This window comes from Camelus ferus, chromosome 8, assembly GCF_009834535.1.
Source record: "Camelus ferus isolate YT-003-E chromosome 8, BCGSAC_Cfer_1.0, whole genome shotgun sequence".
NCBI classification, from domain to species: Eukaryota; Metazoa; Chordata; class Mammalia; order Artiodactyla; family Camelidae; genus Camelus; species Camelus ferus.
The window spans coordinates 18,764,137-18,787,707 of record NC_045703.1 but is presented as its reverse complement, the minus strand read 5'-3'; the positions used below and the strand labels follow the sequence as shown (position 1 = coordinate 18,787,707).

The 23,571-nt window shown below is 37.8% G+C and overlaps 1 protein-coding gene across 1 annotated transcript in view; it reads right to left on the bottom strand.

The window, feature by feature from the left end:
* Positions 1–5,923: 5,923 nt before the first annotated feature.
* The window catches only part of BCKDHB (branched chain keto acid dehydrogenase E1 subunit beta), a 195,691-nt gene continuing 178,043 nt past the window's right edge, over positions 5,924–23,571 (bottom strand). The window contains exons 10-11 of the mRNA XM_032484509.1: positions 7,945–8,093; positions 5,924–6,209 (exon numbers count right to left, since the gene is read on the bottom strand). Of these exons, the coding sequence (XP_032340400.1) occupies positions 7,953–8,093 (141 nt within the window). The 3' untranslated portion in view covers positions 5,924–6,209; positions 7,945–7,952. The remainder of the gene's footprint in view (positions 6,210–7,944; positions 8,094–23,571) is intronic.

Here is a 23,571-nt window from a genome sequence, read left to right as displayed (position 1 = left end):
CCCTGCTGCAGGTGCCCAGTGAGGAACAGCTTCAGCAGCATCCAGCCCTAGTCCCTGCCGGGGCTCGGAGGGCCAGGGGCCAGTGATGGCCAGCTGCAGGCGGTGTCTCCCGTAGCTGCTGGCAACAGACACAGAGAACTGTGGACTCCACGTGGTTAAGTCACTCTCCCAAAGCAACCCTCCGGCAATTCCCCCAAATAATTAGGGAAACCCTTATAAGGCTGCCTGGCAGTTGGGACAGAATTTAAAACACACACACACACATACACACACACACACACACACACACAAAATACCACTACCTGTTACTATTAATGTTAATTTAATTTTTCCTCTGGGTGAGGGTAGAGTAGGGAAGAAGAACTGTACTTTACAATTTATATTTTCAGTGAAAAGTACACAGACAGTCACTATACGTGTACTCTCTAAACTCTTTGAAGTATTTCACATAAAATATGAAAGTGGGTCAAAGTAAACATACGCTTCAAAAGGAGGAAAATATGGGGAATTGACACCAAGCATTCTCAAAGAAAAATTTGCTATTAGACTGACAATAGGCATATTAAATTTCTTTGAAAAAGAAAGCTCCCAAGGGCTGTTTTGGGCTATATGGGTAAGTTTTAAAACAGTTCTAAGGTCTCATGACTTCAGTAAAGAACTTTATATGAATAAGCTTCCAAAGAGGAAGGCTTCCAAAAGACAGATTCTGTGAAACTGCTCATTTTCCTAGCCTAAGGGAAGGTTGCCAGCATTCAACTCTCAGGCTGAAAGTCTGAACTCATTTATTTCATGGCTAAGATACTTGATATTAACACAGCAATATCTGCATCTAATTTGCATGTCGTAGATAAGAAAAAAAAATCAAGCACAATACATAGACTAGTCCCAAAGGTTGAGGGTTTTCCCCAAGTGTATTTTATTAAAACCATGTGGACTTCTTTCAAACTGAATATATTCCAAAGCATCAGAATGACTGAATTAGAATATTTCTGCTTACAAGCAACCGAAATCCAGTTTAGAAGAGAGAATGTGGAAGGACCCTGGGGCAACTCCTCAGAGAATGAAAGGAAGTTGAGGCTGCACGTGGAGCCAGCCTTGGGGGTGACTGATCCCATCCTTACTACAGCTTTCCTTTGTACACTGGTTCCTCTCTTTTCCAGATAAAGATGGCCTTCCTCTACAGGGAAAAGAGTGGTAGGTCCTTCCAGAAAAACATCGTCCCAGATCTGTTTGTTTGAAAAATCCTCAAAAGGAGCTCCAGTTGCCCATTTTTGGTCACCTTCCGTCCCTTGACCAGTCACTGTGGCCAAGGAGATGGTGCCCTACCTCTAGCCCAGTCTCATGTCTGCACACCAACCAGAAGGAGGGGGAACAGCACAGACAGGGACCAAGATGGGACCAGTGGGAGAATAACTCTGAGCCAGGCTGACTCCCCATTTGTGACTACAAGATCAGAGATTAAGAAAATTAAAGGAAAATTACTGACAATCTCAACCCCCTCAAATGAACAGTTTTGAATGAGCATTCTGTTCTGGTTTGTCCATTTGCATATACATTTAAAGGTCCAATATTGCCAGAGAGCCACTTCAAAAACTACATGGTTTTGAAATCTATCTGAAGAATAGACCTGAAAATAAAGAAATAATGCTCATCTCTTAGGGACTTTTGAGGTCTAGCCCTACAGGAAGGTCTGTTTCCTGAAATTCCTTAAGAAATGAAATACAGCCCCAGGCCTCTGATGGTCTAGAATACCAACTGGTATAAAAAGTCAAATCTTACCTATATATGTCACTTTAAATGCCTACACTTCTCAAAGAGGGCTCTGCCTAAGTGCTTTTCAGGTACAAGGTCTGATTCAAGTGCAGGCCTGCATTTCCTCCCGTTGCTTTGTTCAGCAACATATTGAGAGCCACTGCAGGCCAGGCACTATCCTAGGCTCTGCAGAATTGTAGAAAAACAGACAGAGCAAGACCCCAGCTTTTGTGGAACCAGTAAAACATTAGGGATGGAGGACAAAACAAACAAACAAACAAAAACAAAAAAACCTCAGGATAATAAGTAAGTAGGTAGATGTTCCAAATGATCAAGAAAACATTTTTTAAAAGAATTATTCCAATTTTTTATAGTCACTATATCTTATGAAAATTCACAGTAAATAAAACATTTATGGTAGCCAAGCAGGCCTCAGCAAGAAACTGAAGGACTTTTAGCAATACAAGGCCATCATAATTATTTCTTTAAAATGATGGAATAAAATATCCTTATAATAAAGAACTTTGCTTGTCAATACTTTAGGTGAACAATTAGGTTTTGCTAAATAATTTCCACCTCCTAAACAAAGGATCTCGGCAGCATCAGCTGATACAGGCACAGCCATTATGTAGCCTTTCTTTACTGATATGACTATAAAAAACCTCCACCCTCACAGGACACAGACATTATAAAATGAAAGAAAACCTTCCATTTTGGCAAAAAAAAAAAAACAAAACTTCGATGTTACTGTTTTATTTTTCTCATTTGGAATGTTCTGCTTTTAACTTCATTGTTCTCACTCTTTTTGTGCTACTTACTCCTTTATTCTTGCATCCTTGTATTTTCAATTTTTCTCTTTAAAAGATATAAAGTCAATGAATTTACCTCCGAGTAAAACTTTGGCTGAAGCACATCAATGATTTTATATTCTAATTGTTTTACATTTCCCCCTTGGTTCCACAGTTACTTAAACTGGTGATTTTATTTCTCAAACCTTTGGATACTCTTTCTTTGGGGAATTTACTATTATTTTTCTTTGTGCCTTAGTATGTGGTCGACTTTTTAAACAGCTTGTGCATATGTTAAAAGATGATATATTCTGTTTATGACGACATAAAGTTTAAAATACATTTTTATCGACATAACCTTATTACCTATTCTTGTCTACTTCATCTATCAAATTGAAATTGGGGTGACAAAGCTTTCTTCTACAACTGGTTTGCTCATATCTTTTGCATTTGTAAGTTTTTGCTACCATTTTAATAGGACACATTTACAACATAAAGACTTTAACTGTCATATCATCACTGTGTCAAATGTGGAACATTTGTTTCACATAAAAAAATGTATCTAAGACAATTATTATATGTATATTTTTTATTTGTTTCCATTCTTACATCCAGTCCTTTCCAGCTATGATTTCCTCATTCTTGTTCTAATTTTGTTCCTCATTTTTCTGGCAAATATCATTAATTACCATATTCAAGGAGTTTCAGGGATCAGGGTTTTCAAGTCTTTGCCTGTGTATAAATGTTTCCTATTTCTTTCCAAACTCGATGGCCTAGGAAAACACATTTGAGTCTCCAAACCTGACATCTCCCTGGAAGTTCCAACGTGATGCTTCGAGGTCGTGCTCCTCACCCCGCTGCCGAGCATTTCTGCTAAGGCAGTGCTGTGTGCCTACCTGGTGCACAACCATCCGTTGTAGCCCTGGTGTACTTAGAACAGGTAAAAGTTTGAAAACCAGTCCTTTAGAATTTAGTGTCACTGACAAGGCTGAGGCTCACAAATGGTGCTTCTGCACAAGTAACCTGACTTTTTGCGGCACTGGGGGGGCCTGGGTTGGGGCCATCTCTGTGGCTGATGCTGGCCGGCACTGGGACTGGGGAGAGGGAGTTCTCGAAACAAACGGCAGTGCTCTTACTAAAAGGTCAGTGCAGGGAGGCCAAGCAGCCAGAAGCCACATGAGTCCACCACAGGCAAGCTGACGGGAAAGAGATTTTACTAAACTGAGTGTGGACCCTCTGTGGGACGTCTCCTCAGGATCCCACCATGACTTTCTAGCTTATGTGACTTAAATTTAAGGGACTGAAATGAGGTAATTTTCTTGCTCCTGTGCCTCATTTCTTTTTCTAATGTATATTGCTTGCTTAGCTTGGATCCTATCTCTCAGTTGTCTAGAACATGGATGTTATATTATTTTCCCTAAAGGAATTAAGTGTTTGGAACTATAGAAGATTATATTCACTTATACATCCATGTTGTCACAGGGAGCAGACTTTTTATCCTGAGGCTGGGAGTCACGGGGGATTTGGAATTTGGCGTTCACTGAATACCTCGTGAGTGTCTTATCGCTATTTTCTTATTTTCATAAGATGGAACAATTTATTTCATGTAAAAATGGTATTTAAGACAATTATTTAAATGTATTTGTACCTCTCCTGCCACAGACTACTGTCAGCATTAACTGCAGGCCATTTATTCTGGAAGGGAAAGCGGTATTTACCGGTGGGCACCGCAGGGATAACTGGAGGATGGAAACAGTTAAAACAAAATTAAAATAGCTAAGGAAAAAGTCTTACAATAACAAATGAATTTAAAAAACAGTCTTAAAAGGGGGTGGGGAGGGATAAGTTGCAAGTTCGGAATTTGCAAACACTAACTACTGTATATAAAAGAGATAAACAACAAGGTCCTACTATAGAGCACAGGGAACTATATTCAATACCTTGTAATAGCTTACATGAAAAAGAATATGAGAAAGAACATGTATGTATAACTGAATCACTATGCTGTACACTGGAAATTAACACAACATTGTAGACCGACTATAATTAAAAAATAAAAATAAAAATACTATTAAAAAGATACCAGTGGCACTATAATTTACAATAAGTAACTTCAACTAAAATCATAAACAATACCGACTAAAACAATAAGTTCAACTAAAACAAATATGCTCCAGTAGAACCCCATTACAGGCCAAGACATGGATGACTGGCAGGCATTTCCTGCTCTGCTGGACTGATCACGTGGGTGCAGAGTTCCCTGCAGGGACACCTAGAGCCAGAGCGGAGAGTGAAGTCCAAAGCCAAGGTCCATACTGAGTTCTGGCATCTTAAACTCCGCATGTCCTGAACCGTTCGCCAAATGGATTCCCTAAATCTTTTCCAAACTTAAATTGCTGACAAGTACATCTTTTCCCCTCCTATACTGTTCCGGTGTTTCTATTTTTAAAGCAAGGACAGGGCTAACAAATCCCTCAGTTCTTTATTTTAGCCACTGCTACCCAGAATCTGTCGTAAAGTGCCTTTACTTTATCTCCAAGTTTCTGGCAATCTACCAATGTCGCTTTCTATATCGTCCTTCAAATATCTGATACAAATAAACAGGGGTTTAAAGTCATATATACATTCGTAATCATTTAAAAATGTCCATTTTTTTCAGTGTTTAGAGAGAAAGGAAGACACAAATGGCCCTAGTTCTCTGCACTTTTTTTTGGAGAGGGGTGCCCTTTCTGCTGGAACTGGTGAGAAGTTTCTCTGGAGTGTATGGGAGGCGGGTCTAAGAGCACCTCCTCTGAGGGCCAGGCCGGGGACAGGGGCTCTGCAAAGGGGTTCCCAGGGCTGTCCTCAGGTCTGTCCAAACCACGGTGAAGGGCAAGGAAGGCGCTGTCAGAAACAAGTGGCCCCAGCAAACACCCAACAAGGAAGCTTCCTCCTGTCGAAAGGAGCCCTTTGCCGTTATTTGTGTTGTTTTTCTTTCTAGCTGCATAATGATATAAAGGACATGGAAAAAATGTTTGCTTTGCAACATTGTGGCAAAAAAAACTGTAGCAAAAGCTCGGCTATTTTATAACAAAAGACAGGCTCAGGCTGTCCATCTCCCCTAAAAAAGGAGAGCGGCAGCAAGGATGGTCCTGCCCCGCTAGGCTCTGGAGGAAAAGTGAGTACGCCCATCAGTACACCACCTCGCTGAGACAGGAGGGAAGAGCAAGGGCAAACATTCCAGAATTTTCGTCAACACGCAACCATCTGAGCCATAAAGAACGAAACCAAACACAATGCAGTTAAAAAATCAACATTTCTACACATTTCACTTCCATTCCAATTTAATTTCTCTGTAGCAAAAATTCTTTTTACTAATGAAAAAAAGAAAAGGATACACAAGCTGAAGATAATCTGATTTTGCTTTATTGAATACTCTCCCACATCCAATATTTACATACATGATTAAACAAAATTTATAAGCCTATTGTGTGGAACATTTAAAAAAATTAATCTGAAATACTCTGAATGGAAATTATCAATTCATATGCTTTAATATGACACTTAATCCATAATTTTTCAGCCAATATCCAAGACGGTTCATTTCATAAAAACTCTTATCTTCAAGAAGAAGAAATGTAAAAAATCCAGAAAAATATTTCCATATCTAGTCATAATCTTCCAATTTCTCTGTAAAAGAAATCAATAACAATTATAGACATTTCTGATCACCATGACTTAAATATAGATTTTTCTCAATTGCATGACTACTTTCTACTTTCTTTATTGTCACATTTACCTTTTTGCATAGAAGAGCTATTTTTCCTTTTAACATACATTTATGATATGTTTAAATATTTTTTATGTTTAAAAAGAAATACATATCCAAATTTAAGACTAGCACCTTTAAAAATAGCAACAAGGGGTGGGAGTAGAGCTCACTGGTAGAGCACATGTTTAGCATGTGCAAGGTCCTGGGTTCAATCCCCAGTCCCTCTATTAAAAACATTTTTTTAAATTTAAACATAGCAACAAGGCACATGGCCACACTATGACCCTGACTTTCCACTATGGATGGTCCATGGAAGGAACAAGATGGACATGAAAGTGAGGAAGTCCTCTAATCAGTCCTGAGTGTGACTCTAGAAGCCACCTGCTCTCATAGACGTTAAGAGGACGTCAGAAATACAGCATTACCGCCACACGTCTGAGAGACTACCAGGGGTATGTGAACTGATGGCCCCAACGTATGCCTTTGACAATATCCTCAGAATAGAACTACAGATAATGTGGGGATTGTAGTGGCAGATGGGGAACATTATTTTCTCTGTATGTACAAATGTGAAGGCATCTCTCTTTCATTTGACATGAGCTGGCTTTACACCCAGACACAGAATTCAAGAATCACGGTGTTTCTAATCTTTAAAAAGTATCATCTGTGTTATTATATAAAGCCTATTCCCCCTTTTCCTTTCAAAGATCATGGTTCTTCAAAATGCATTATTATTATTTGGACAACCTAGATATTAAAATGGAAAGCATTTAATCCCTGATCTACTCATTTTGAACCATTTCGAAAATGCCAAAGATAAAATAAATCAGTGTATCAGTGATAGCAATTTCTATATTAAAACCCTGAAAACGAACTTAGCAGTTTTTAAACAGTATTCATTTTGGATAGAATAACACTGCTGAAGGGACAGATAAGCATAACCTAGAAAATCACAATGAATAAATATCACTTATTAGCCACAATTTTTAAACGTTCACTTGCCAAAAAAGGTTTGGGAAATGGCAGTGGTGCTGGATTTTTTTTTTTTAAGTAACAATTTCCCTTATAGATAATAAATAGGTTTCCTGTTCAATACATCTATTTTTCAAGATCCTATAAAGGCAGATTTCAGAACACAAGTGGATCACCATATAGTTTAAATCACTCAAGTCCAAGCTAATGGTGCTTGAAGGGCCATTTTTTAAAAATTGAAGTATAGTCGGTGACCATGTGTCAATTTCTAGTGTAAGCTTAATGTTTCAGTCATACATCTTTAAATACCAGAGTTACCCCAACCCATGAACAGTTTAGACTGCTTTAGATTGCTGATTAAAATATACAGAAATGAGGGTAAAAGCTGAAGTCGTGTGCTGAGGCGAATCTGCAATCACGCAGACAGCATCCTCCAGCGATTATTCACTGTTAACATACGCGTGTCTCTGGTTTACAGAAACCAGAGAATGCATACTCTTGATATGCTTCTATTTGATGTAAATATACTGCTATACATTTAAATTATTTGTTCTGAAATCCACACTTTGTTCTGGAATTTGTCATTTATGACACATTGGTTGGCTGCTGTTCGTTGGGTAACAGGACATTAATATCAAGGACACACGCTGGCTGGCTTTTCAAAACACAGGGCGGACTCACCTCTATAGTCAATAGTTGATCATTTTTCGGAGGGCGTCATAGCACTTCCATTTATCTGGGATGTAGAATGGCTCAAAAATGTGAGGGAACGGGGTGTCATACCCACACACTCTTGAGATAGGAGCCTCCAGGTTCAGGAAACATTCTTCCTGCAGAGAAGAATCCAGGTGGATAACTTCAAGAACGTTACATTCTTTTTGTTTTTTGGGGGGTTTTTTGGTTTGTTTTTTTTGGTGGGTTTTTTATTTGTATATTTTTATTGAAGTATATTCTATTTACAATGTGTTAATTTCTGGTGCACAGCATCGTGATTCAGTTATACACACACACATATATATATATATATATATATTCTTTTTCATTATAAGTTGTTACAAGATATTGAATGTAGTTCCCTGTGCAAGAACATTTCTTTTTATTCACCAAAATAAAACATTTCAACTTAAGACACAATGGCATCAAGGGTATTAAAATAATTACATATATTATAAAGTGAAAAAAGCAGGTAACAAATAGCGTTTGGCATGATCCCAGTTACTTAAAATATGTTTTTAAATATGTATATGTATGTTATGCCTATATACATCTGTTTTTCAAGACAAACTGGGATTACACTCAACAGGCTGTTCTACAAATATAAACATAAAGTATAACAAAATCATAACAAAATGTTCAAAGTAAACCCTGCAGCTTGAAATTAGTGATGGCGTATGTTTTCTCTTGTTTCTTGCATTTTTCAAATTTAATATACAATGAACAAGAATTACTTTCAATGATAAATAGTTCTAATTACTCTATGCAGCCAGGCTGAACTACTAGTTCTGGTCTCTCCCATAGCCAGGCTTTTGTAGATGCTGTCAGTCCCCTGGCCACTTACACTGCAAGTCCACTGCTCTTTGCCTGACTGATGTGCACACATCTCTCAGCTATCACCTTAAAGGCCACCTCCACCAGGAAGCCTTCCTTGACAGCACCTCTCCAACCCTGCACCACTGATGAGGGAGGGGCTTCTGCCCTGAACTCCCATAGCACTGAACTTAGCACGATTCATTGCTGTTGCCCAATTATCTGTCTCCCCTGAGAGACTATGAACTACATAAGGCTAGAGATCTGGTTCCAGAAAATGTAAGATCCTAACCACAGGAAGACCCTGTAGGAAATTATCTTCGGCGGGGGGAATGTTATTCAAGTGACAAATTCAAATATGAAAATAAAATTTTTAGAGAGTTTAAAAAACAATCTAAAAAGAGATATGTGATATCTTAGGAAAATGATCTTACCATTCACAGCTTTTACTGAAATCAAACCTTTGGTTTTCATGCATCCACTTTCTACATTGCCTTGAGTCACAAAGGATTGGAGAAGATTCACATTTTCTTACATACTATACTAACTGTATTTTAAAATTTTCATTTGAGCAGAAATTTTGACATAACAGAACACTGATGCTCAGTCCCTACCTTCTGTACATATTTCTTCCAGTGACAAGTGTGTCAGGGCAGAAAGGGCCTGGGAACAGGGCACTCAGCTCCAAAGAGAACCACCTGGCCATCTGCATACTCTCCTTGCCCCCCAAAACCACTGTATCAAACATCAAATGTGTGCTGGCTTTTCCAGCAACAGGAAATCTTCATCAACAACTTGAGAACCTTGCATACCTAAGGTTTAAAAAGTCAACTAAAAAATTCCACTACTAATATGCTCCAAAGAGATGACTGATTGGATGGACTATTTCTTGATCAAAACAAGCAATTTTAAATGGATTTAAATTGTCAATTTGGGATTAACTCAGTTTATTACTTTATTACTTCATAAGCAAACTATCCAAGGGCACCACAAAATACAGAAAAACAACGGCAAAATATTTCACTTTAATTCCTTTGATTTTACACCTATTATAAAATTTTATTCTTTCAAAATAGTAGCCTGGAAAGCTGGCCTACAACAGAATGATCTTTTGGTGTCTGTGAAAATCCCTTCTGTCAGCGTAACAACCAACATCGCCAAAATAAAAATTTTTTTTTCAAATAGCAATGCTTCTAATTCCCCCAGAATGTGAAAATCACTCAACAAGAATATATCTGCATGTTTGCAGCAGCAAAGAAAATAAGTCTGCGAGGTCACACTTGAACTGTAAACAGAGGCTGGGAGTGACAAGGAGGTGACAGGGGTGCCACTTATATGATATAAGTATTGTTGGAGCTTTTGTGACACAGCATTACTTTGATAATTATATGGCACTGATGTAAAGATAAAGAGTGAAAAAGAAGAATCACCTTCTCAGGTGAATAAAAGTTCCTATTCTATTTGATACCAATGTGTGACTTTATAAGTAGCATTTTCCTAATTTGGAAACAATTACTGTAAAATATGTGGAATTAAATGACTATAAAGTACTATATGTAAATATGTAAAATGTATTATAAAAATCATGGACAACAATTCAAGAATACATGATTCAGTTTTATAAGGATATAGCCTAACCAATGGAAACAGTATGAAATTTTAATGCTTTGCTAACTGAAGTATATTAAAGAGACAAGTTACTCCTTTCATGGATTTGTGTTAAAACTTCTTTTAAAGCAATTGGAAATAAGATGTTTGGGTCAAGTACAGAGTTACTTCCCACTGAACTGGTTCACATACAAATGATTCATGTGTGACGACATGTTTCTTTGAGCAAACATTGAAACAGGCATCCTTTTTCAAACTCAGTATTTTTTATGTAGATGCCATATGCACACATACACAGGAAAAGAAATATATGAATCTCATTGACAGATGTGCAGATCAATGTAACAGAATACTTCCCCACAAAGTCTCTCTCTCTTCATTATATACCACATGTGACTCCGTAACTATACCAACCACCTGCCCTGAATTTGCAAGACAATCCAGACTAGTCATGTGCTTCTTTTCCACTGGCCACATAAGTACACTTATCTTTTTAAAACTGTGATGATTTTTGATTTAGAAAGAGTAATCCACATAAAATTAGGGAGAAATAATGATCTAATTTGTCAGGATTACAGGTAGCATCCAGCACAGGGGCTGAGATGGGAAGGACCAGTTTCTGGTCTCTCTTCCTGGAGCGCTCATATGTGAATTAGCTCAATCCACGTGGGACAATGACAGACGGAACTGTGAGGTTCCAAAGCTGATCACAGTATAACATGTCACCAGGGGCAGCAGAAGAGAGCCCAGGCAGGTGCCAAGAGAAACTTTCCTCCAGCTATTCATGCTCCAAAGTTTCATCCTGGACTCAGTGAACAGGACTGAAAGTAAACCCTAAACCAATCAGGTAGTAACACCTCCAGATACTGCGCTTGTGGGATGTTTTCCCATAAATAATCAAGTGCTTTGAGAAAAATAGATATTCCTTCCAAAAGACCTTTGCATGAAATTCTAGTATATTGTATTTGAATTTACTTCGGAATATGTCTTTTTGTAAGTAAGAGAATTTTCCTTCCAAAATAGGTTAATAATAAAAATAGTAACCAGTACTTACGATGTAGCAGGCATGGTGCTAAATGAGTTATATTTTATCTCATTTAACCCTTTTAACGCATCTATGAGGTAGGTATTCCATTTCACAGGTGAGGAAATCAAGGTGAAGGAGCCTGTCCAAGGTCGAATAGGTATACACACAGCCAAGTTAAGACTCCAACCTGACTACAAAGCCCATGTTCTCAGTCATTCTGCAAATTTTGAGGCACAACTATTAAGAATAGCAATAATGAGGAAAAAAATGAATACAAAAGAATGGTAAAGTGGAAGGCAGGCTGGGATTAAGGTTTTACAACTGAGCCTCGAGAGGGTTAAATTCGGTCTAAGAAGACTTTCCCATATGAATGAGGAAAGTAGAGGTTAAGACATGAAGAAGCTGAGAGCAGACACTTAATGATGAAGGTAACACACAGAGCAATAAACAGATGTTCCCGGGAATTAGGGAGCTCTAGGTTATCCTAAATGATTTAAAGAAGCATAAATCAAATTGTTTACAAATTAGCCATTTGGGTTACTTTGCATGTTATAACCGGAAAGGAAGCGAACACTGTGAACTAACAATTCTGAATCATAAAAGTCACAGACACAGGCAAAAGAAATTCTTTATTTGCCTATTTTCAGTAACAAAACAAAACAAAAAAATTTAAGTATCTTGCTGAAACTGCAGAGGACAGAGATCCTATAAACTTGGTAGCAGAGAAGAGAGGGTAAATAAAAAGAAATAAAATAGAATCTATGCTTGTTTTAAGATAAATAAAATATGGATGGGTTTTTTCAAATTAAGTGTACTTCATATTAACTGCAGTTAATAATGCTGTATTGCGTATTTGAAAGTTGCTACGAGGATAGATCTTAATCTCATCACAAGGAAAAAACTGCATTGCCTTTATTTCTGCTTTGGTGAGTATGATACAGGTTATATGCTATGTGTATGTGTCTGTAAATGCGTACATATTAGGGCTTTCATGAGATCGCTCAAGGTGTCTCAACACTTCACAACATTTCCTTAGTAAAGTTTTAAGGTATAAATTCTCATCAGCTATAAATTCTCCCATCACTGTGTCCCAGAAGTTACATCACTGAAATCAGTCTCAGGAATTCCACACTGCAGCTCTGGTCACTCTCAACAAATCCTTTTGTTGTTTTTATGGCAAGGCTGTATGATATAATTAATACAGCATGGAAGTTGGAATTCTATCTAAAGGGAATCTTTGTTCTACTAGGATTTAACTTCTCCAAGGCTCTGATTACTCAACGGCAAGAGAGAAGTGTTAAAAAAAAAATCTGTCACTGTGTTATCTTATTTGTTTGGGGATTCTCCTGTGACCTTACTTGGCTGCCTCTCCAGATTATGCAGTGGCATATGAAACTTACCTAATGCATTACAGTGCGCGATAATTGCTAGGGTTTTTTTTTCTTCCGGTTTTACTGAGCTGTAATTGACATACAGCACTGTGTAAGCGCAAGGTGTACTGCATAATGATCTGACTTACGTACAGCATGAAATGATTATCGCAGTAAGTTTAGTGAACATCATCTCATCTGGACACAAAATTAAAGAAACAGGAAAAAAGATTTTTTCCTTGGGATGAGAACTCTTAGGACTACCAGCTTTCATATGTAACAAACAGCACTGTTAATTATATTTATCACGTTGTACATTGAATCCCTAGTACTTATCTCATAACTGGACGTTTGGACATTTGGACCACCTTCCTCTAACTCTCCCTTTCCCTACCCCCTGCCTCTGGTCACCACCAGTGTGATCTCTTTTTCTATGAGTTTTTGTTTGTTTGTTTTTGAAGTATAATTGACCGAAGAATGGTGAGGGTTTTGTTTTCCTCTTAAGATTTCCAAGTTATAATAAACACAAGGTATTTGAAATGACAGACCAAACCATCATTGAAGACGAGATTCTGGTACACAGGAGAACTAATATCCGTTAACAGCACAGTGCCTGGCAACTACCATTTATTGGACACTTACTAAGCCTTAAGTGTAAGAAAATACCAAAAATAAGTAAGTGCTGTGTGAGGAAAGAGGGTGGAGACCACTGAGATTATGGAAGGAGCCAGGCTGCACTCAGTGAAAGGCAGGATCTGGTGCTGCCCCCTGGTGGTGAGCAGGGAGCCTAGACACTTACTGCCCAGTTCCTGGGCCTAGAATGACAGATTAAGTGTGGCCAGATAGGGAAATCCAGAAATGGTTAAAATATCCCTTCCAAAAAGAACATAATTTCCAAGCACTGCTACTATAGAAGAATCACCTGTCAGTCAGCTACCGGAAGGTTCCAAGTAAAAGAGCCCAACAGAGAACAATGTAATCAAGGCGTACACACTTCAAAAATACTCAAGAACAGAGCATATAAGGTCATTTGATTTATTTTTAAGGCAACCATTTGGTTTTTGTTTTTTAATTCAAGGCAATTTCAGACTCAGAATTCTTTCGAAGAACAATTTTGGGATAATTTTTATTCAGTCCTTCTAATGACAGAAAGTTGGATACAGCCCACACAATGCTAGACTACATACAATCTTGAGTCGGAAAATTGTGAAGTTTAAAGTGAGATAAGAAAGTTTGAGGTCTTTTATATATGTTCCTACTTTTTTAGAGCTGACACAGGATGATGAAATTCCTTTCACTTTCCGGAAGAACTATTCACCTAATTTTCCTAAACATTTAACGGAAAGTCAAAAATGCACGGTGCTTCAATGAGAAACCCATCAAAGTTAAAATACATTGTCTACAGGATTCTCTGATAAATCCGGATTTTACGTTTCTCCAAGAAAAAAATAAGAAACATCAGTCCACAAGTTAACTTCAAAGAATTAACTCAGAAAATTGATTTTTAAATTACTTTGCAAACAAAAAGGTCCAAGTTATAATCACATAATCATTATGCAACCATAACACATTTAAACCAGAATACATTTTGTTTCTAAGAGGGGGTTGAAGTCAGGGTAAATTAAGCTATAAATGTAATAAGCACTGAACAAGACATATAGATCATAGAATCATCATTTCTTCTCTAGGAGGGCATATTAAGAAAGAGCTTTCAGTGACTTGCAAGCATGCTTAGTTTTAAACCTAAATTCCAACACCATTTAGCCCCTGTTAGTTATTATTAAAAATAAAGCAACAGATTTTGCTTCTAAATGCAATTAGCTGTCTAGGGGTCATGATGAGCAGTGCAAGAGTTAAACTTAAAAAAAAAAAACCAAATTAATATACTAAAATGATGTATATTTGATAGCGTTAAAGTTCATGAACTTTGAGACTTACATTTTGATTTTAAGTTGATTAGTTTTAGTTATTTATGTAAGGTTAGACATCACCCAGCTTCCAAATAATATCAGAGAATATTTATTTTAAATCTACCATGAAAACTCGCCCACAGCCAAAACATGAGTTTCAGCAGATGAGAAAAAAATGACTGGCGTCTTGAATCACAAATGAGTCACAGAAACCTATGAAGGCACAATGCCAGCAACTCCAAATTAATTTCATCACTGATTTAAACAAATACAACTTTACCAATGTAAAATAGAATTTTTCATTTAAGCTAATGGTTTAAACAGTATGTATCACATTTTTAAAAGAGCTTAAAATATACATTTTACAGCTGTACCGATTTTCTATACGGCATAGACCTATGAAATTTATTCTTCAGACAGCAAGGTCCCTAATCTACCTCCAAAGTAGCAGGATGCTCCGCTAATCATTACAGCTATGTTTATTTCACTTTTCCAATACCATGCACATAAGATGCATTCAACACACACTTGTTGATAAGAGGTCTCTCATTTTTAAAACACAGTTGAACCAATATAACTAAATAAGACAGTATATGAATAACATTACTTCATCCAGCTTTGTATAGCACCTAAACCACTAGAGTCAATCCCAACTATTTCAGCAAAGTTTTCATTTAAAACCATAATCTTGACTAAATTAAAAGCTGAGATCTCTATTCCTTAACCTCACTAGACCGTCTTCAGTATCTCCTGACTTAAAAAAAAATCCATCTCTTCCTCTCTAATGCAAATGATTGCCAATTTGGTACAATTTTTGTTTTCTAAGATTTCTTTCAGTTAGTTAACGAATGGAACTGAATTCTAAATTAGGATTTTCATTTAAATACAAATTCCATTTTTAAAACGGAAACTTCTTTTCTGAAGCTAGACAGAAATATTACTTCTGATCTAAACAGATTTCCCTGGATACAGTGTAGCTTCCTAAATCAAAGTTGGAGAATGGTACTAAAATATACATAGAAATGATTCATGGTTCAAATTCAACAGTTGTGTCAGAATATAACCATGTTAATATAAAATTATCTATGAATCTCAATACATTAATTCTGGATTATTGTAGAAACTGAAGTGGAACAAATTTTAAAATCAAAAATTAACATTAAAATCAATAATTTATTACATAGTAAAAATTGCTTTTTTCCCTCTCCAAATGATAATTTTGTAAATTTCATTATTTTAAAGTCAGAAACAAGTGACAACTTCTTCCGAGAATTTAGAATCTTCATTCTGAAATCACTTTTTTAAAAAGTACAATAGTACTCATTATGGCCCAGAGACTTACTAAATATTTTATGAATATTAACTCATTTAAATTTTTCGTAAACACTAAATTAGCAATCACAAAGGTAAAACTAGCGCCCCAGCCAAACCACCGTGCCTTGGTTTTGCTTTCAAACTTCCTCCCTGAAGCAGCCCCACGTTTTCACCTGAGGAGCACTGGGAGACACAAAGACCAAAAAAACAAAAACAAAAACAAAACAAAACCATTTCTTCATTAAATCTTCCTGCAATACATTCTGTTAATCTGCAGCAATTCATCTCTAAAGATGTGCTGAGGTTTAAAAAGTCTGAAGTCTAAAGTTTAAATTCTTCTGAGATATACTATGGGCCCATTTTGACATTTAATATGTGCTGTGGCTACAATGCTTTTGTTAAAGCACTTTACATTCAGTAGAGAGGGGGGGAAAAACGCAACGCTCTCAAATTTCCACAGACGCTGAGGCTTCTCAAATTTTATAGTTCAAAATTCTTCCTATAGAAGAAAGCATCAACGGCAGCAAAGTTTGCAAGTGGAATTTCCCTAGAATGTGGACGCATAATGATAAACATAAGCGACTAGCAGCGCTGGGTCGTCTCATGGACAAGTTGCTCTCTCTCTCTGTAAGGTAGGATTTTTGCTTTGCTTGGCACTAGGAAATTTAAAACGCTCCTGTTAAGCAACTTTTGATGAGCCTACAAAGTATTCAGTTTTTCTGCTTGTTTTCCAACAACATTCTCTGTATAGCGTTCTAACACCACCAAACGGTGCTCTGAAGGCAGAAATCAATCCTGGCTAAGGCGACCTGGTGATTCCTTTGTCTCATGACATAGAAAATATATCCTTTTAGAATCTGGGGGAATTGAACCTGCACTAAGAGAACTTCTGGTAGGATCTCTCACTCTCCCAATTTTGCAATTTCTTTCTTTCTTTTTTATTTTTAAGTTTCAAGACTAATTACAAAACGAAACTACTAGAACAGTGTGATTTCTCCTTATCTAGCACCATCTTTCTAAAAAGTCTGAGAAGCTGGATAAAAAAAATGGGGGCTAAAATAGTTGCTATTTTACAAATGATACTGTTTTGTTGCAGGATAATGGGGTTTTCTTTGTGGTTTCATCTTTCTCTTTAAATATGTTAAATTTCTAGTTCACGTTTTAGTTTATGTTTCAAAGAATGCTAAAACAACTTGCTAAATGTAAGAAGGGCAGAGGGGAAGGGAAAAATCAACTTTATTTTATCTACATAATGCCTAAAGAGACAGGTCAATGCTTTTACTGAAATTAAACAGATTTTTTTTTTAAAGTTAATCTTGGGCGTCATAGCAACATAGCCTTTAAGCTTGGTTTTTGCTGAATGCATAAATCAGACCAAGTTATTTTTCAGCAGTTTAATTCTGGTCACCAGATCACTGCAACTTTAATAAGAAAAGCACAGCAGAAGTAAATGTTCTAGGCTATCATCAATTGTTAGGGAGATTTGTTGCCAGACTTGTTAATTGGATCCCAGTAACAGTAGCATTTCCAAAATTTAATAATTGAACAAATTAACAAAGCAAACAAGTTTCTGGCAGGAATCTCTGACTTGAGTAAGAAAATGCTTCTAAGAGCTCTTCTTATTTATATGCAGATAACTTTTGCTAACAGGATGAGTTTAACCTATTCATTAAAACAAACCTAGCAGCTGTAATTACTGTCTATAGCCAAGAAAAATATAATACAGAACCCAAAATATTATTTCCTCTTTACTGTATTTACATATGTATGTTTCTACCTTTAAAGTTGGTTAATATTTTTTACAAAGAAGCTTTTCAGGTTGAATGTCTGTGTATTTGCATACACACATTTTTATGTTAAATCTGAAGAATCCAGAGACATTTGAGAATTAGGAGGATAATACACATGCTCTTCTTCTACTTCTAATTTGTATAAACTGTGTGCTGATTAGATGAACCCAATTCTGTACTCTCCCAGAGTCTGTATTGCATGTTCAGTGTGGACAAATTTCTAATAAGCCTGATTAAACCACAGATACACTAGTGAAGGAGTAGTTAGCAACTGGGACCTGGTTCTCGTTACTTTTATAGTTAAGTGCAGTAATTTAATATTAGAAATGCCCAGAGATACTGTTTACTAATACATTTTGATGAACGACATTTATATAGTTCCTATAATCAGGTGATGTCCACATATTTTATTTAGATGGACCAGAGCATTTACTTACTCATTTTTATCTACTTAACCGGTGCTGAACTACATATAAATTCAATCAGGCCCCTCAGGCAGGAATCAGGCTGAGTCACACAGCACTGATGCCCTCGAAGACATCACAGGAGATTCCCTATTGTCACATACCACAGACAGTGACATACAAAAGCACACATGGGCACAAACAAACAATTCCACATTTAAGCAACACATCCTGATGAATATCCTAAGAAGCAACATGGAAGCTACAGGAAAAGAAATGTGTTTGTCCCTACGCTTATCGGTTCAGGAAAAGGAGTGTGTACATGTGGACAGAGAACAGAAAAGCCAGACATTCACTAAAGAGTAAACAAGAGATGTTCTTATTTAACAATAAACGAGTGAAATTATTTATTTTTCATTTATATCATCATTTCACTTAATCCCTGCAACAAGTCTGGGTGGCGGCGGCAAGTGAGGTGCTGAGGCTGCCAAGGTTACGTGAGGTGACCGAGGTCACACAAGTGCACACAGCTCTGGCGGTGTCTGAACCCACTGGCCTGGTTACCCCTGGGTGCGCTGCAAAAGACTTCAATTTAAAAATGGGCAAAAGAGTCTCGCTTGGACACAAGGTAAAGTTTGTATCTAGTGCTACCATTCTACCTGGGAAAGAGAGACTGGCGGAATTGTCTGCTTGTTTATGTCAAGTCCAATCAAAATTCTTTTTTTTTCAATTTTAATAAAAAGCTTAGCAGGTAGTGCCCCCCTTTTTTGGGGGGTGGTCACTGGGGAATAGGTGGGTCTTTTTAATTAGAGTTATAGTAGGTGAAGCTCGGATGCAGATGCTTTGTGTCTTTTAGCGCAGGCGAGAAGTCGAAGGGAAAACGGACAAGACTGGAACTTGTTTCTAGTCAATTACCAGCAGCTTGTTGAGCGTGGAACACAAGCTGCTACTTGGGTCCTGAAGCTGATTTTGAATTCTCAGAAAAAACTGGATGTTCAACCTATGGTAGGCTGTACGTTTAAAGTTTCCTCTTGGGAAAAAAATCACTAAAGTGTTTCACCAGGAAATTAAATTTGCTTCCTTTCATTTCTTTCCTTATCACTGACGGAACCTATACGAAACTCAGGTAGCTAAGTAATTCACTAAGAATGTGACAGCTTTGTGATACGTTGGAAAAATCATTTAAATAAACACAGGTTACAAATTTTATCCTAGCCCTTAACTGAAATTGGGAGTATGAAATTTAATCCTCTTCTCACAGTAAATATTCTTTGGCTCTTCTCCATGATTAAACTCACTTTTAAACTCAAAAAATATGGAAGAAAATTTCTGGCGTATTTAAAGAAATGTCTCTTTTGAGAATAAAATTAAGTTCTTTTTCTTTTTTTTCCAATTAAAACAACAGGCAAGACATCGCAATTAAGTTCATCTTAAAGTTCAAATGTAAATTTAAGTGCGGATGGGGTCTGTCTCAGTCCATGCCGACTTCAATTAGTGGTTATTGGCACAGCCTGCACAGCTGGCCCGGGTGTTTATTAAATAGCCGTGAGCTCTGATTCTAGGTGTTAAGCTCTCTGAGCACACGTAGGTGCCATCAAGTGGACCCGGCCGTGTGCAGAGACGTCCATCCCCGTGCGTGGAAGCAGAGGTCGGTCCCCGTTGTCTGAGATAAGCGTTTCAGTCATCCCTGGCAAAGTATCACTCTGACAGCTCGATTTAAACAAAATTATAGATGGATAAACTCTATCTGGGTTACGATGCATCAGAATTTCATTTTTTCAATTCCCGGTCCCCAAGAGGAGCATGCTCCTTTTTGACATAACAAATCACCAACCCACAGGGATTTTCCTTAGGTTTCCTCCAATGCTCATTATGTTGCAAATCTAATTAGGCTCGTGTGACTGATTTCAGCAGTAGGTGCGGGAGGGACTCCAGAATTGCCAAAAGGGATCTGAAGTGTCTCTTCTCTCTCCAAAACAATCACGCCGCGCGCCCAACTGATAACCGTTAAACACAGCTGCAGAGCAAATGTGGTGGGGTTTCGGTCCTGTAAATACAGTGTTCACACATCCATCTGCCCTGCAAGCAATTTTGGAGGCAGAACTACCGATTGCAGGTTTATGTCCCTGTTATGTGAGTATTTTATATAAGTATTAAGTCACTTATTTCGCCCAGCACAGCTTGGGCAGATTTCTACATGCCATGAGTTTCCTCCCCCTAGGAATGTTCACTGAAACGCTGGAAACCCCAAATATTGATAAATGCATGCAATCAGCATCTTGTTGAAATGGCTTTCAAGCTCTATAGCTCACATGAAAAAGAGTAAAGCTTGCTTTGGGTGTCTGAGGGCATATTTATGGAAGAATTAACATGCAATGTATTTAACCCCATTCCCGATGAAAATCACTTCTACTGTGTTTATTACAAATGCTTTTCGTTTAAGTACAGAAAGTGTGCAAAACGAACCTATGGACACATCTGAGCTACAGAAATTAAACTGTTTTTGTTTCAGTCACTCAATTTCCATGTAAGGAAATTCTTTTCCGAGGGGCTCTCCAAACTGGGTGGGTTGCCGGATACTTTAAGGCCGTGACCGAATTCCCTCCCGAGGCTGTTATATTGCTATGGAAACTACCCCTTCCCTATCAATACGCAACAGCTCTGAACACTAACATTCTGAAAGAAAACAAAAACCAGTTTCCTCTTCTGTGGCAACAACAACATGAACTAGTTTCAAGACCGAAATTACCACTTTTTGTGCAAAACATATACTATCTTTGCTGATTCGGATTCTTTCACTAGAATTCAGCTTTGTCAAATAAAGACAAAGAGTGAAATCAGCCCCCGTACTCCAGTTCCGGTTTAAAACAAGGTAAAACCTGTGACATCAGTCATCTAGGGATGTTACAGAGGAAGTGAGTTATGTGTATAGGTCCAGGGAGGAGAAAAATCAGGTCTCCAGAGAGCAAATGACATATCAGCAGCAAGACGGACAGGAAGAGAACAACATATGCTCCACGCAGCTCTTGGAGGTTCATAAAAGCAGCACACATTTCCATAGTTCTATTTCTTATCTGTGGTTGTTTCCAGACACATCATTATTACTGGGCAGGGTAATAAATAAACTGATTATATTTATTAAGTCAAATATATCTCTCTCCAATTTAAGGAGGTTAAATATTTGTCTTCACTGGCTCAAGTATCAATAGCTAAATTGTAAGATGTGCCTTGCTTTAGGTTGGCAAAACCAGCACTGCCCAGTGTCCTGCACACTGGTTGTCGCAGCCCACAGTCTGAGAGGTCCAGTGCCTGACACAGGGTAGGCATTTGTAAATATCTGCTAACCAGACAATTCCAGTTTTCCCTTATATTCTGTTTCACTCTGGGGCGTTAAGGAGCTGAGTCACTAATGAGGCAAACAATCAAGGGGACAGGAAGTGGGGTGTGGAGATTTTTACTCCTTAGTGACTACTGAGCGCTCTTACTCATCGACCAGACGCTGCCCCGCTGCCATTGTGATCGCGTTCCTCCCCGGGTTAGAAGTTTTTCCTGGCTCCCCAGAGCTAATTCTTTGTTCCTATTTCCCTCACAGCCCAGAACAGATGTGCACCGGCCCACTTCCATTCCAAAACCTACCCTTTTACCACACCGCCTTGACACAAACCTCTCTCTTCGAGAACGCCCCGATTTTTCGATCCCCTGCTGTCTTCACAGAGATCATTTTTCAGGTTCAGCTCAAGTGCCCATTTTCTAAGAAACTTTCAGGACCTTGATGGTGATTTTTTAAAATTCACTTAATCACTCATCAATCAAATATTTCCAAGCCCATTACATCCCCACCTCCATAGAGTTTCATGCTCTAGTTGGAGAAACAGGTAAGAGGAAGCAGCTAGAAAGGAAGCAGGCAGAGGTCTGTGACGGACAGAAAGTTGTATATGCTCAGGGAAGGGCTTCCTGAGGAAGGAGCATGTGAAAAGCATGAGGAACCAGCTTGGCCAAGAACTCGGAAGGGGCATCCTGGCAGGTCACACAACAAGCATCTCTGGTGTGACCCAGGGATGCAGAGAAGGCCCGTGGGACCACAGCACGGGGAGCGGTGGGGCTGGGGGGGTACACACCCAAGGAGGGACAGCAGAGCAAGGAGAAGGCAGGGGGGGACAACCAGATGGCCAGGTGGCCAACAGACCAGTCCTGGCAGGAAGACATGACAGATGGTTCTGATATTTCACATCTCTGTATTTCTCAGAGTACATACAAGAGTAGCGATGGAGATATATAAGATTCTCCAGGTAGACTTGGGGTTCAGTGACAGGAAATCGGAAATAGCACTAGAGATGGATGCTGGAGTTGCTGATAACCTGAGACACAAAAGCAGACAGGGAGGAGGGCAGTAAGTCAATGTACATGGTATGAATACATTATTTTTGAGTGTATTTTGGAGGAAACTCTCATTACATTTGGTAAGAAAACTTTTAAAGGCTCTACAGAGAAACGCCCACTTCTGAAGAAGTGGGGACAATAAAAATAGGGGATTTTAGAGTTGAAAGGATTTTACTATAGTTTGTGACTAAATGGAATCCCTTCTTGGCTAGTATTCAGATACTTTTTCTCATAACACATTTTATTACCATATCCAGTGTCTTAAGGATGCTATCAATTTCCCATTTACTCACACTATCTCTTATCTCTGCATCTCTCTCAGTGGCTTTTTATGATTATGCATTGTAAAGAAAATTGAGTGACCTAGCAACATGTACAGAGATCATATATCTACTGTTCCTTTGGGTAGAAGTAAGAATCCACTGCAGATAGAAACAGATTTTCATGTGCTTTATCTAGGGGCAGTAGAGAGAAACCTTTACCCTTCATTCATGCTGTGTCTGGATTTTGTGTCACCAAAGCTGATTAGAATATAGCAAATTCTGAGCTTGTCCTGTTTTTGCTACCTAGCAACTTAGGGGTGATTGTGAGGTAATCGAAAAATGAAGGCAAAATATAACCAGAAGGTTTTCTGTGTACCCAATTAGATAATGTTTAGAAAGGTATATTTGTTTTGTTTTGTTTTGTTTTTCATTTTTTATTGAACTGTAGTTGATTTACAATGTTTGTTTCAGGTGTACAGCAAAGTGATTCAGAGATATATATATATATATATATATATATATATATATATATATATATATATATACACACTTTTTTTCAGATTCTTTTCTATTATATATTAGAAGAAACTGAATATATAGTTCCCTGTACTATACATTAGGTCTTTGTTTTTTATCTATTTTGTATATCGTAGAAAGATATATTTGTTTTTGCCTAGCATTTATTTTAATTCTGATGTATGAAAATTCTGGTTAG